A 15,325-nucleotide genomic window follows, 5' to 3' on the forward strand; every position below is an offset into this window, starting at 1 on the left:
ACTTCAACAATAGATAGATAGATAGATAGATAGATAGATAGATAGATAGATAGATAGATAGATAGATAGATAGATAGATAGATAGATAGATAGATAGATAGATAGATAGATAGATCAAAGCAGTCACAGGTGTACAGGATGGTGTTATCAAATTCTGAAGGTCATCCCATACACTGCTTTTTTTTTAATTTTCTGTGCTAACACTTTAATTGGACAATCAACTTTTACCCTCCTTATTATTACTGTAATTACAAAGAGACAGAGGATCTCCACACACAACTGCCCGAGTCATTCATTGCGTCTATTCAAAAGAAAGAAGGAAAGAAAGAAAACATTATAAGTAGGAACCTTTTAAAGCGGAACGGAATATATTGTTCTCGTTTCTAGGGGATAGGTGGAACTTAGGTCCGCCACAGTTTTACGATCGTGTGGAAAACATGTGTCTAGTAGTTGTAGCTTCGGTTGCGAAGCATTCCGTTAGTTGTGTAGGCTGACAGGAGTCATCCTCCATCTGTATGATGATGATGAGACGCTTAATGTCTCACAGTCGTTACGTTAAATCATTAGTAAAAACTTTTAAACAGACAAACAGAACCAGATACTTGTCAGACAGCCGTCAGTCCTCTGAGAGTATCAGGAGATTTATCTCAGAGAACACAGAGATCGCTGGAGAGCAGAGTCTGACTCCAGAGATCAGACTGAGACTCTTCACCCCACAATGTAGGTTTTGGCGAGAAAATCCACAGCTGTGGCCTTTTGATGACCCTTACTGGGCCATCTACTGGCCGGGGGGACAGGCGCTCTCCAGGTATCAGTTCTTGGTAAGAGTTCATTGTCGCTGCACCTTCTTTGTATGGGTTCCACCTGGTCCCTCTGGCCGCCAGGTACCTGCTGGATAACCCCGGGGTCTGTCGTGGGAAGACGGTCCTCGATCTGGGGAGTGGATGCGGAGCCTCGGTCATCGCTGCAAAACTATGTGATGCTGCTCATGTTGTGGCGAACGACACGGACATTAGTAAGGGTTTATGTATTTCTTTTTAACTTCCATTTTTATTAATTTTGTACCTTTGAATTTTTTCCTTATTCATACAAATATTTTTTTTACGTAGCAAAAAAAAAGGAACAAAAAGGCAAACATTTCCCATAATCTTCTTTTATATAACCCGTTACTGTTGCCATGACCCGTCTTGTCTCATTTTGTCCACAACTGCTGACAAGTGAAGAATAATGACGTAACAGTTGAGTGTGTGAGAGACACAGATATCAAATGATCAGGGATCACTATTATATACTGTATTATATACTGTATGCTCGTTAGTGTCTGACCACACATGAAAATGGCCCACATGAGACTATAAGATTTCAGTTCATACGATTCTGTCCTGGAGCGTAGCAAAAGCTCAGCTTTATTTAAAATGTAAAAAGCTCCGAGAAGAGAACAAGAAGGACATTTTTAAGGACACACCGTTTAAAGAATCACTTGCAACATTTCTGCATGGATGTTATGTTGTATTGTGTACTTACGCAGTACAACTACAAATTTATATGCATCCCAGATGTTTCCAACAATTTTAAAACCCAGATATTCAAATAGAGTCAGCTTCATTTATACAGAACACAACATTTACCAAAGTGTAACACAAAGAAATAAATAGAAATCAGCTGCTTTATCATCATTATACAGTGCAAGTACCATACAACAAAATATCTTTCACATGGCTTACTAGTGAGGACTGCTGGTCGCTGCAAATACTGATACGTGGGGTGAGGAAGGATGGGTAAGTGGGGGAGGTGAGAGAGAAAAAAAGCAACTACACCATGCTTCCTATGAGAAGCATAATGAGAACTGGCAAAAGAACAAAAAGCCCCTTGTTAGACCTTGAACATTCCTCACACAGACAGATTGTCACAACGATATCTCATTATCCATCCACACAAAGTAACTGTCAAATACTGCTAATGCTCATTTTCGCTTCCAATGCTGCATGGGGAGTTGCAGTTACTGTGGACATCTGATTGCACTTGTAGCTGAATTCCCCATACGTAGTTCATGGCAAGTTCAAATGAAACATACTTCCTTATCTACTGAATTCAGAGAAGAAACAGCTGCAGGACGGTGAACAGCTAACACGTCTTTGTGTAATCCAATGCAATCCAATCTTTATTTTTTGAGCACTTTACAATAAACACAGTCGACCAAAGTGCTGTACAGACGAATAAATAAAAAGAACAAAGATTAAAGATAAAAGACAAAATGGCTCAAATATTGTAAGTAAAATAAATTAATTAAAAACATAAAACATAAAAGCAAAAGCCATACAATCAGAGCAATAAAAATAAAGATAAAATAAAAACCAGTGTCTATCTAGATGTTAAAAGCCAAGGAGAAGAGGTAGGTTTTCACAAGATTTAAAAAAAGATCAGGAACCCAGATCTGGAAGGGGTGTTCCAGCGGTGCCACCAAAAACCATCACTTCAGTTTTCTTTTCGTTAAAATTCAGAAAGTTCAGAGCCATTCAGGCCTTAATGTCATCAAGACACTTAACTAATGCAGTGATAGAGTATGCATTCTTCTTTTTGAGCGGGACATAAATTTGACTGTCATCCGCATAACAGTGGTAATGAATCCCATGCTTCCTGAGTATGGAGCCAAGCGGGAGCAGATAGAGAGAGAAGAGAAGAGGGCCTAGAACTGAGCCCTGTTGGACCCCACACAAGAGAGGAGCAGAGGAGGACACTGAGTCACCAAGGCCAGCACAGAACGTTCGATCTGCCAAGTACGACCTGAACCACTCCAGTGCTATGCCCCTGATGCCCACCCACTGTTCCAAGCAAGAGATCAGGATTTCATGTTCCACTGTATCAAATGCAGCAGTTAAGTCTAAAAGCACGAAAATAACACAGTCACCAGAGTCAGTAGCTAAAAAGATATAATTAAAAAACTTAAAATAGTTGATTCTGTACTGTGCAGACACCCTCCCTTTCACCATCATTTTTAAACACTCAGTGAAACCTTTTCTATTCACTTGTTCATCCCTGGATTTCTCACCTTAAAATTTTAGCACACACTTGCTAATGTGAGCAACGTGAAAAAAAAAGATCTTGGTGAACATTGTCTTGTCACATGACATATAATGCATTTACAAGCTAACATGCTGTCAGGGAAATTTTTCCTGCTAAATGAGAGTCGCTAATTCTCAGAAGAATTCTAAGTTACGGACACGATGTGATCAGTCATTCCTCTTTAATACATACCAGTATGGGGAGCAGAACACTCGAGAGAGATGCTCCCACAGTTGTTACACCAAATTGTTCTTTTATACCTGTTTCAAGCCCATCCCAGCAACATATTTTCATTTTACTGCACACAAATGTTCACCTTCTGGTTTTCCCCAAGATTTCCTCACTTCTTAGCCCCCCCTGCAATCCAGGAAGGGTCATCACCTGTTAGGGTCAGTGGCATGCCCTTGCTGTATGTACTCAGGGCATTGTAAAATCATGTTGAAGATGCGCAGCCTTACAGAGCTCTTTGCGTGTTCGTCTAGGGAAAACGAAGTTAAAAATTTATTATGAAAGCTTTAAGGTAGTTACCTGGTTAGCACGGCAACCAAGCAAGTTCATCAGAAAGTGCAAAGAATAGGAATATACTCCCTTCTTTTATATATCAGAAGGAGGTGTCTTTTTCCGCAGAAAGCGGTCAAAGCGACCCTAACTCCCCTTTCTGCAGAAAGCGGTCACAGTAACCTTAACTCATCTTTCTGAAGAAAGCGATCACAGGTAGTCTTGATATTTTACAAAAACATCTTTGGTCAAGAGGACATGGTTTACACAATTCACCTATAGCGGTTTGCGTGAATCCCAACAATGTCAAACCCCAAATGGCACAATGACTCTGAGAACTTTAATGCAAACATTTCTCACAATGTTAAATATGCCTATCTGTGTTACAGTCGCAGCCACTGCCATTCACATGAACTTTGAGCTCAACTGCATAGAGCCGGCTGTTTGTCTCACGGATAATATGATTGGTTCACAAGTGGAGCGATTTGACCTAATCCTCCTGGGTGACATGTTCTACGATGAGGCCCTCGCCAACAACCTTCACAGCTGGGTGGACAACTGCATCAAAACCCACGGATCAAAAGTCCTGATTGGAGACCCTGGAAGAGCCCACTTTGAGGAACACAGAATTCGACGACTTTTGCATCAGTTGGCTCAATTTGAGTTGCCTGATTCTGTCAAAGAGGAGAACTACGGTCTGACCTGCAGCAGTGTTTGGCACTATTGTCCCCAATTATGAGGCTCGTCTGTGCTAACTAGTCTGAATGTAATTAATATGTCACTTGAACTCTCTGGGATTGTTTGAGATTATTACCTTATTGTGGAACAAATTTTGAAAATGAGTAGGTGAAGGCACCTGTGCCTTTTAAAAAACTTTACAAATAAAGAAAAACATTTATTTCCTTACATTCTGAATAATCAGGGTTAATAAATTATTTTTCAATATTGTTGCTCTTGATCTATTTTTTCGTATAGTCATAACAACTTTATATCATGTTCATTTTTATAAAAGCCATTGATCAGTCAAATTTTGATGAAAGTTGTCAAATATCTGTAGTGGAAGTGTTGCTGCCTGCATTACTGACCAGACAAAAATATAACCCTGCTTTGCAAAATCAACCGATAAAAAAAGTTTAAAGTGTGTGTGTGTTTGTGTGTGTGCGTGCGTGTGTGTGTGTTTGTGTGTGTGTGTGTGTGAAGAAAGGGGTATAATTGTCATTACTACTGGAGCAGCTCTTTGTCCTGCAAAACTCCACTTGGACCCTATTCTCCCTAAGTCTTCATTCTCCAGGCTACCTACCTTCAACTGAACAACCCAATCCAATCTTTATTTGTTGAGCTGTTTACCACAACCGCAGTCAACAGGCAAATAAATAAAAAAGAACAAACATTATAGATAAAAGACAAAATGGCTCAAATATTATAAGTAAAATTAATCAATAAAACATAAAATATGGATAAAAACAAAAGCATATAATCAGAGCAATAAAAAATAAGATAAAATAAAATCCAGTGTCTATCTAGATGTTAAAACCCAAGGAGAAGAGGTAGGTCTTTACACGAGATTTAAAAACAGAGAAGAGGCCTGTCTGATTTGCTGAGGCAGATTATTCCACAATTTAGGTGCCACAACAGAAAAGGCACGGTCCCCTCTGAGCTTCCGTTTGGTTTGAGGCACATTCAGGAGCAGCTGATCAGATGACCTGAGAGAGCGAGCAGGTACATAGGGGTGTGGAAGCTCAGAGGGGTAAGGCGGGGCAAGAGCAATTAGGGATTTAAAAGTAAAAAGAATTTTAAAATGGATTTAAGCCTGGCCCTTAGTAGTCTTAGCTGCAGGAGTTTCCATGGAACTTTCACGTTGAGACACTGGCCTTGACTCCAGGATGAATAAGTATATGAATGTTCCCAGACTTACAGAAAGGCATCAGGCCTCCTTTTATTGGGACACCCCTACTGACAATTACTTATCCCCCAAAGTCCTTTGCAGATCAAGAAGACACATTAGTCTGTTGTCTTTCAGGATTCCTTCATGGGAGAGTCCAGAAACCAGCAGAAGGAGGGGATACATGACCATCTCTTATGTCTTGAGTTTTATGTGGTCGCTTATTCAATAGAAACTCAATCTGAGTTTAAAGGTTTAAGGAGTTCCTTCTTTATTTTGGCACACAGCCACCAATTTCCTGTCACCATGACAAGAAAGATCTCTTAGTTCTATCTGCTTTATTTGGCCTACACCTCTTATGGGGCTGCGTGTGAGAGCACACTTCTTACTGTGTGCACTAATTTCTCAGTAAAACATCAAAATACTTTACAAAGTATAACCACATACTGTATTTCTGAACAGATTCAGGAAATATAAGTTCAACTGTCAAAGGATTTAACACCTCATGGTTTTTAGAACAGGTTTCCATAAGAACATAAGAATCAAAGAACAGCATTCACAGAAAACTCAACAATTCTGTGATCCTGGCAACAGGCATAATTTCTCTGTAAGAGGACTTGCACTTATGACAATACCTCTTTTTTTCCTTTCAGCTTATGACAATCTGTACATTTCAATTCCTCCAGTTTCAGATAAAATTCAGGGTGTTGGGTGGACAAGAGCTGTTCTTTATTACCTCTGCTCAACAGGCTTTGACCACTCCAGCTGGAAATTAATTTTTCTGTGAAGCTTTTACTTTTATAATAAACCTTACAACTGTCAAGGAAATTCTTCTTGCTAAATGAGAGTTGCTAATTGCGGACACGGTGTAATCAGTCATTCCTCTTCAATACATACCGGTAAGGGGAGCAGAACACTCGAGAGTGATGCTCCCACAGTGTTACACCAAATTGTTCTTTTATACCTGTTTCAAGCCCATCCCAACAACAGATTTATATTTTACTGCACTCAAATGTCCACCTTCTAGTTTCCCGGACTTCCCTCACTTCTTGGCCCCCCCTGCAATCCAGGAAGGGTCATCACCTGTTAGGGTCAGTCACATGCCCCTTGCTGTATTTACTCAGGCCATTGTAAAATCATGTCAAACCCCAAATGGCACAGTGATTCTGAGAACTTTAATGCAAACATTTTTCACACAACCTGATGGCCTGGCTTTAGTTTCAGTTTACACCATGTAACTAACAATTTCACATTGTAAAACCGCTTTTGTGTTGTTATTGGTTAGCATTGATTCAACAAAGAATATCAGACGGAGGAGCACATTATTTAGAAGCTTTTACTTTTTAAAATTAGTGGCAGTAAAAAATGAGTAGAATAGTAAACATTCATGACAATATCAGATATCAGCCAGGATGTTTCAAACAACCTTCAATTCATCTACGTATAAAGCAGTTCACATTAACTACATGGCTAGAAAAAGTTAAATATGATCAAAGTAATTTTTAAAAAAGATACCAAGTAGAAAACTGCTCAAAAACATCACACTTTCTTAAAAAAAATAAAAAAATCTTGACACAAAAAATGTGAAATATAAATGAAATACACAGTTCAGTCTCTGCTGCATTTCTTTTAGCAAAATATAGTTTTAAGAGACAGGAGGAATTGTACATTTCTGAAGAGTTTGGAACCTTTTACAAACCTGTAAACAACTTATTTTTGATTTTGAGAACACAGATGACCAGAAGTAGTGTATATAAAAATAGCACAGCATCAGCGTATTCCTTCAAATACATTTTGTGGCAGTCTCATAATAACATTCTGCTCACTGCATTATTCAATGAATGTCTGTGTCTTCTCCTTGTATTTCTTCTGAAAATCATGGAAGACACCAGAGGTCTTGGAAACAGGAGTCTTAGATTGAGGACAACACGTGTCAGACTTCACTGGTAACCATGAATCTACAGTTCAGTAAATTGATACCAATTAGGAAAAATGCATTTATTCAGTAACTACACAAATATATGGTAAGAATAATTAATATATGTTTCCACTGAATGTTACCTTTTACCCTTGCAGTTGTTTTTCTGAAGCCCTTGTGTTTTTCTTTATGAAGAACAGCCTTATCTAGAAAACAAAGAAAGCTTAGCTGAAATTGGACGTCAAAAATTATGTTCTTTAAAACTAAAGCATTACAAAACACACACTGAACTTCTAAGAGGAAAAGTCCTTTTAAGTCTTCAAACTCATGGCCTGGAGTTAGTAAAACATTCATTGTAACACTGATTTGATTTTTCAATCCATCTTTTGACTTTTAAAACGTCCAATACTAAAACTGCTGCACTAACTTCAAATGCCAATATCATGACTTACGTGGAATAGGGTCACTGGCGTCCTTATTCTCATTACAGCTATCACTGAAGCAATAGGTATTAGGCAACACGTTGAATTTCAGGACGTTCTCCTGGAGGGGGATGTCAGAATGACTTTCATTTTTGCCATCAGTTCTCTTTAGATCCAAAGGCTGTTTGACTATAATTGCTTCCGGCATTTTTATCTGCTCTCCTCCTTTGAGCTTTCCAGAGAGTAACCTCTTCCTCTTTAGACTAAGGCGGCAATTACCGCTTCGTTTCACACTCCAGGAGCCCGTATGTTTCTGTGTTTTGAGTTTCCTTCTGTGACTGGATTTGATTGGATGAAAAAGTCTCTGCCATTGTTCATAAATCGATTGTTTTATTGAATTTTTACCCTTTGGAATATTTGCACTTGATTTTTCCTTCAGGGTACTGACATTCACAGAGAGAACTTCAGGAGGCATTAGCAACCCTTCAGTCCTTGTGGAAGAATTTTGTCCCTTTCCATCGTCAGTCAAGCTGCACGTTTGTTGTGGCATTGAGCCAAACAATACCAGTTGTACTTTTTTTACATTTGAGGACAAAATTTCATTCTCAGGATCCACATCAAATGGGGAGTTGCTTTCGCTTGAGCTTAGTTTCCTGCGCTTTATGTCAACTCCTTCATGGTTACCACTCAGGCTAAACGCTGCAGTAATTTGAGGATGTTGTTCTTCAGTTTCCACATCAGTTAATGTAAAATGAGGCTGTCCAGATCTCTTTGCTGGGTGAGATGTTTTGTTGACAACTTCACTTCCACTCCTGGGAAATATTTCAGTGGCTTTCTCACTACTGACTGATGGATGTCCTTTGGATTCCATTTCTGGGTCAAACTGATTTTCAGTGTTATTGCTGAAGTGACCTTTATCTTCTTTGTCATTTGTGAGTGCAATGCTTAACTGGTTATAATCTAAACGTATCTGGGAAGTGTCTTTTGCCTCCTTGTCAGAATGTGTGTGATATTTGTGGCTATTTTCTGTAATGATACTGGTTTGCGTTACATTTTCTTGATTTTTTTCTTCCACATGGACTTTGCTGCTTGGAATCAGCTCATCTTCCTGTTGTCCTACCATCTCTTCTTTTTCATCTATATCATGAAGACTTGTAAGACTTTCTTTGCTCCTGCAGTGGCATATACTCAAAGAAGGCATGTCCAACCCACAATTTAATTGCATCCACCTCTGAATGCAGCAAATCTCTTCTAAGACATGTTCTTTCTCCAGCTCTCTGTCATTCTGTGTGGCATTGATTGTCTCACATGGTTCATCGTCCTTGGGGTTATTTATCACTACCCCTGGCTGATGTGTCGTATTGCACTGTAATTGTTCAAAAATAACTTTGGCTTCTTCTGGGGGTAAAACTTTGATTGCAAATGAGCAAAATGAATCACGGGAATCATCACTTTCCATCTCAACAGGAGAGGGAGATTGTGCTTTAGCGTCTTCATCAGTTGAATTTTGGAGGCTTTCAACACTTGACTCAACTAGTTCAAGATTTGATTGTGACTGGACATCTTTTGACATCTCACTTACAATTTTTGCAGGACTGTCACTGGCTTTGCAGTCCTGATCTGGCTGTTTCTGACAGCTAGACATATCCATATGATGCTTCAAAGACCATGGTAAGCCAAATTCTTTCTCAAAGTCATCCACCTGCTCATTGACATTTAACCATAGGGATTTGTAGGGTTGTTCTGAGTAAACTTCATTGTCTCTGAGGATATGGTAGCTTTGAGGTTGCCTTTCAAAGCCAGTCTTTACTTGTGTCAGAATAACAGAGTCTGATGTTATATATTTGCTACAGAATTTTTTAACATCATGGATTAACATTGAGTACCAGCGATTTTTCAAACTTTTTATCAGGTTTTGAACTTGACCCTCCCAAAACAGGATTGACAACATATGTCTAGAATCTGGCATTGCAGAATCTCTGAGCTTCATCTGAGCCTTTTCTTCATCCTGTATAACTTTGGTTAGTTCTTCAATCGTCCACGGGATGGTTGGGACTGAGGAAAGGTTCGGAAAGGATTTTGGATCACTTTGATCTACATCGTTGTCTTTATCACCATTTTGATTCACTGCCTCTTTTGTTGACACCAACTGTTGAATAGTTGGTGCACAATTCTGGTCCACCTGCATGTCGATTGATTGTTTTGCAGAAAACTGATGCCCACTTGCATCTGGAGGTAACATATCAGTACCACTACTGGATGTTTTTGAAGGCATGGACATATTTTTATCAATCAACTCAGAGGCTGCATCATTTCTGACAACTTGGTTTGTTTCCTGTGACAACGGTGGGACAACAGCAACAGCTCTTAAGCCGGTGCCCCCCGGAGATGACTGCATGGAGTTTTCGTTTGCAATGCTTACTGAGATCCTTTTAATTCTTTCAAGCATTTCAAGATCTTTTTCCACCAATGATTTGGTCTTACTTGTCTGTGGTGAAATTTTCTCAGGCCATTTCATTGACTGGGATGCTTCATTCACAGATCCAATCATATTCCTTCTTGAGACATTGCAATTTTGAATAAAACCTGCACTGGTTGTGTCATTTCCATTACCATTTGACTGCCTTCTCTCTCCACAACCATCTTGTGCTAAAACATCACAGGTCACGTTTGGTATGGCTTTTTGCTGCGATGCACTAAAGCCATACTGGGTTCTTGACTGAAAACTGTGGGTGGATGCTCCAGAATTCAATCGTGGGGTTTGAGGTACAATCAAATTAGAATTTGTAGTGACAGACAATTTCACATGTTGCTTATTCTGATTGAGATCAGTCATTAGGACTTTGCTGACAAACTGCTGCTCTCTGTAAGGTGAATTGTTATTCATCAGGAGATATCCTTGTGAGGTACTGGAACATGGCATAAGCAGATGACCACTTCTTTCGTTTATCTGGTATCGGCGTGTTTGCTCTTGTGTATTCATATACCCATTTGTTTTTGGCATGATGTGATATGCAGTCTTGTCCACTTGCCCACTGTTCAGTGGTGAGTTAAGAGGAATCTCTTGTTGATGTTTTTGACTCACAGTTGAAGCAGGTGAAATTTGTTCCTTTAGTGAGTTTGGAGTAATGAACTCATTTTCCTCAGACTGAGGAACGACAACAACATATGGTGGGGGTAACCGAGGAATTAATGCATGATGAGGGTCATTCTGTTTGTAGTACTGGTTATGAGATATCTGTCTGTTGTGTGTAAATGTAGACACAGAATTGCTGATGCAAGTCTTCTGTTTTTGTGGAAGTGAGGTAGCTGTTGTAGTGCATGCTACAAATGGCACGACGTCCGTTTCATTATTTTGAAGCAAGTGTTTGAGAAGCCGATATGTTGTGGGTTTATTCACATTATCAACATGCATTTGTAGTCTTTGTTTCCCACGGTCTTCACTTTGTTGGTTCCTCGGTTCAGTCATATGTTGTTGAGGGTAAATGCTGTTTGCTTTTATCATGTTAGATGTGGGTTGGTGGCACTGCGGCGCAGTGGGTAGCGCTGTCGCCTCACTACATGGCGGTTCCGGGTTTGAGTCCAGCCAATCAGGTTGATTGGCTAGTCCCAAATTGCCCGTAGGAGTGAGTGTGTGTGTGCGTGGTTGTGTGGCTCCACGGCACACTGGCGTTGTGCCCGGAGTATACCCCGCCTCACGCCCTATGCCAGCTGGGATAGGCTCCAGCTCCCCATGACCTGCTACGGCGGATACAGCGGCAGGAAACGGATGGATGTTAGATGCGAAATGACTTGATGGATGGATGAATGCAGAGTTTGAACCAAATTCTTGCTGAGTAGCAGCCTGAAGTCCATTCTTATTATTTGGGTATCCAGTTGGCAAATTCAGAAACAAGTTAGCGACATTTCCATGTATCACTTTGATATTCCTTGTCTCCCTTGCAGTTAGCTGCTGAGAAGAAACTGCCTGATGATTAACTGTTGAGGTCTGCCAATATGCAATCTGTTTTTTTGGGTAAAGTCTTTCTTGGAAGTTGAAACATAACATTTGTTGAGGCTGTATGCTTTTGTCTGTTGTGTTCTGATGGTGTGAGGTATCTGCCATCCCAGGCTGTTCCTTCCACACTGGATTATAGGTTAGCTGAGAAGCATCTTGATATGATCGGTGGGGTGGTTGAACTGCCTGCCACTGTCTGTTAGTCTGAGTGAAAGGATGCATATTTATCCTCCAGATAAATATGCTTGGAGAGGATGGAGAAGGGAATGTTCCTGAAAGAGGAATTTTAAAAGTATTAGTCACAAGATGCAAACTTAGGCAGGTACAAAAAGTTACGTTTAGACAACAAAATTAAAATATTCAGATCAAAGTATTTGTGTGTATTGTTACAATGGTTCGTGTTACACGTAGTGTCAAATTTGATGGTTATGAACATTCTTTGAACAATTACGAACAACAAATATTATCAAAGCACAGTAGGGTTGCAGTAATTGATTATTTTAGTAATTGCTATTTCAGTATTAAAAGTTTTGGGGGGTTTTTATTTAAATTTATCAAGTACCAGTAACCAAGAAGTATACCTTGAGCTACATGCGCTCATTTCTCATGAGCAATAATAATATACAGAAAAAAAGGCAAGTCATTAAATGAACAACTAACTGCTTCCTTTAAGTTTTATTGCTTAAATTGCAATAATATTGCATCAACGTCCTGTGCATAAAAAACAGATTTAAAAAATCCCAAATTATTCCTCTGAATCTGGAGGAAAAACACAGAACTCCACGTTTAGCCTTTTCTGACTTCATCATTATCCTGTACCAATTCTAAGAAAAAATTTTCCCCAAAAAAGTGCATTTAAATCATATTAGCAAATTACATTATGGGTTTCGAACTTCCAAGTATCTTTTCAAAATTAGTCCACATAAAACTTTGGCACCATGACAATAATCATTTCCTTTAAGTTCTGCAACTTAATTCTCCAAACAGAAAGTTGTATGACATGTTTTGGAAGGCATACCCACATCCATAACTGAGGAAGATATAATACTTGCCAGGAAGCCACCACACTGACTTACACTCTTTACCAGCCATTGATATTACTATAATTAGAATGTTTTTTTTCTAGCCTTAATGTCAACTAGAAAATTTATTAATTTATCTTACATACTGCTGTTCATGTAATGTTACCACTCTGCAGATTGGATGCATGGACAAGATTTTGATGCTGCAACATTTACAAAGTATTACTGTAGTAAGTTAATACTTCACTACTCCAGACCTGCTCTTCAGACAGTTGAGCCACAAACACACAAGCAATCAAGCAAAACAAACTGGGTGTGTCAGTATGAAAAATACTACATATGGTATAAGTTCCAGTAATTTTACACAGCCACAGCCAGTCTTATTATTCCCTAGCTATTTTGGCCTTCTGGAGACAGTTCAGCCTCATTATCCCACCTTCTGGTAACTATTCCTTCTTTTTCACTTCATTTTAAATTACTTCTCAGTGGAAACTCAATCTCTTCCGGGAAGACTGGTGTTACAGTCACAAAATTTACTAAAGGTTGTTAGGGTATAAAATATACTCTCTTATCCTTCTAAGTCACCTATCTGACTCCAAGACACTAAGACAACAGAACACCCTAACAGAGGAGCGCGTACAGATGTCGAGGAAGGAGACACCAGACGACAAGGTTTGATCCACAAGTCTTTAGTTGTTCATCATCAAAAGATAACAGATATCTGGGGCTTCAAGTTACAACTCTAACACGAGGTTAGCAGTCGACGACGAAAACAAGAAGACCGAATCCCTGCCTGAAGTTGTCCAGTGTTATACACATCGAGATGAATATGCATGAGCTTAAGGCTTGAATGATTTGATTGGCCCTCTTCTGTTGCAGGGGAAAGGAAACATCCGCTGATGGCTGCAGTTCCTTTTTGTCACGTAGCGACAGTTTTCTCCGAAACCAACGCTCGCGCCGATTCCTGTGTATGAGACATGTTCCAACCACAGAAAGTTGCACAACCGTCATACCATCTGGTGACCTAACTGTGCCTTCCGATGCACCTGTGACCTTTACATGACCTGTGAATCTTTTATTCTTTATTTAATGTGAATGTAAAAAGCACAATGACAGCAAAGCATGATTAGTTAACTCTTCAAGGTTTACCCATACAGGTATGGAGAATACCATTAGTAAATACTAATAAATAAATAATAATAATATAATAAATAAATAATAAAATTTAAAAAAAAATTTAATTTTTTTTAAAGATTTGACATTGTTGAACCTGTGTTCCTGTCCGGATATGGCAGGGTTTCAATTTCAGACTTAAAATAACGAAGTGCTATAAGCCCCATTCACTTCCGGTCAAACTACATCCACTTCCAGTTTAAGCCCCGCCCATTTTGAGTACAGATACTGTTACAGGAAATGTAGATGAACAGATACAGATAGTGATGTACTCGCTCATCCCTAGTAAAAAAAAAAATCACGTTCCGGGAGGAACTTGAATGAATAAATAAATATATACACATATAAACTTTATGACTCATAAAGAAAGAAACAGCTGAAAAAAATATTCAAGTGTCAAGCATGTTTATCAACGCATCTTCGACGTGGAGCTGTTATACGTCAGAAATTAGACGGTTTCAGCTCCGTTTGTACATGTAGATATGGGTCACATGCATGACGTCACAGCGGTTGTCGTCGCATGGGGACACGCCCCCTCCCCCCATAGAAAAAGTTGCGGGTACATGGTCCACACAACAACATTTCACCTTGGCCGGCGTTTTCATAAAAGTTGCGTTTTCGTCCCGGATATCTGTGTTGTCGTGTGGACGGAAGGTGTAACCGCAACAAAAAAAAGTTGCGTTTTCAAAAAGTTCCGGCAACGTGTGGACGGAGCTCCTGCATCACGTGCTTCAATAGTACTGGGGAACTCTACTGTAGAATAAAATCAACTCAAAATTAAACTGTCTCCTCCTTGGTGCAATGCCATTACTGACACCCACAGAGTTTGTTCAGTATTTGAGGACTCCACATTATATCAGCGTGAAATTAATGATTACCTTTATTTAAAAAAAAACAACACCCAAATTGTTAATATCAAAATAATGTGTCAATCTAAGAGACAACTGGGAATAAAACGGTGAGAAAACACGAAAACTTCTCAAAGTGGCGTTTACGTGTTTTCAGTTTTTTGTGAAGGCTCTCAGGTATCCAGCTCATATCTGCTGAATTAAATCACAGCAGACACTAAAACCCACTATGAGTACGGCTGTGGGGTCGGTCCACAACGCTCCACGGCCACCCACCCATCACTGCAAACTTAACTTACTCAGTCAGTTTGTTCCATCTTCTCTTGTTGAGGATGTTCTCACTCCACAGTTCACGAGTGGGTAAAGTTTCCCTTTTCACTTCGTTTATCCATATTTACATCGGTCTGCATAAAAGGTGAAACATCTACGCCTTTCCCCGGCTGAAGGCAGACTAAAAGTCCGATGCGTCCACACGTCGTGACGTGACGTGACTTCTCCCATT

General features: G+C 39.5%; 1 protein-coding gene and 1 long non-coding RNA gene across 3 annotated transcripts; one reads left to right on the forward strand and one right to left on the reverse strand.

Moving 5' to 3' along the window:
* Positions 1-422: 422 nt before the first annotated feature.
* etfbkmt (electron transfer flavoprotein subunit beta lysine methyltransferase) lies at positions 423-4,508 on the forward strand. 2 transcript variants are annotated; one of them, XM_068313343.1, is made up of 3 exons: positions 423-808; positions 885-1,015; positions 3,951-4,508. In XM_068313343.1, the coding sequence occupies exons 1-3, from the start codon at positions 516-518 to the stop codon at positions 4,298-4,300; spliced, it is 774 nt and encodes a 257-aa protein (XP_068169444.1). In that variant the 5' UTR covers positions 423-515; the 3' UTR covers positions 4,301-4,508. The 2 variants fall into 2 exon arrangements, 1 of the variants encoding a protein (XP_068169444.1); XR_011035208.1 differs by adding an exon at positions 2,617-2,874 and having other exon boundaries at positions 666-1,015; positions 3,951-4,065.
* A 2,124-nt stretch (positions 4,509-6,632) lies between these two features.
* LOC137594541 (uncharacterized) lies at positions 6,633-15,325 on the reverse strand. Its single transcript, XR_011035262.1, has 4 exons — positions 15,123-15,325; positions 7,814-12,052; positions 7,505-7,567; positions 6,633-7,401 (listed from the first exon to the last, which is right to left on the reverse strand). It is a non-coding gene; the product is annotated as an uncharacterized lncRNA (long non-coding RNA).

The sequence above is a fragment of the Antennarius striatus genome, chromosome 4 (genome assembly GCF_040054535.1).
Source record: "Antennarius striatus isolate MH-2024 chromosome 4, ASM4005453v1, whole genome shotgun sequence".
Classification (NCBI taxonomy): Eukaryota; Metazoa; Chordata; class Actinopteri; order Lophiiformes; family Antennariidae; genus Antennarius; species Antennarius striatus.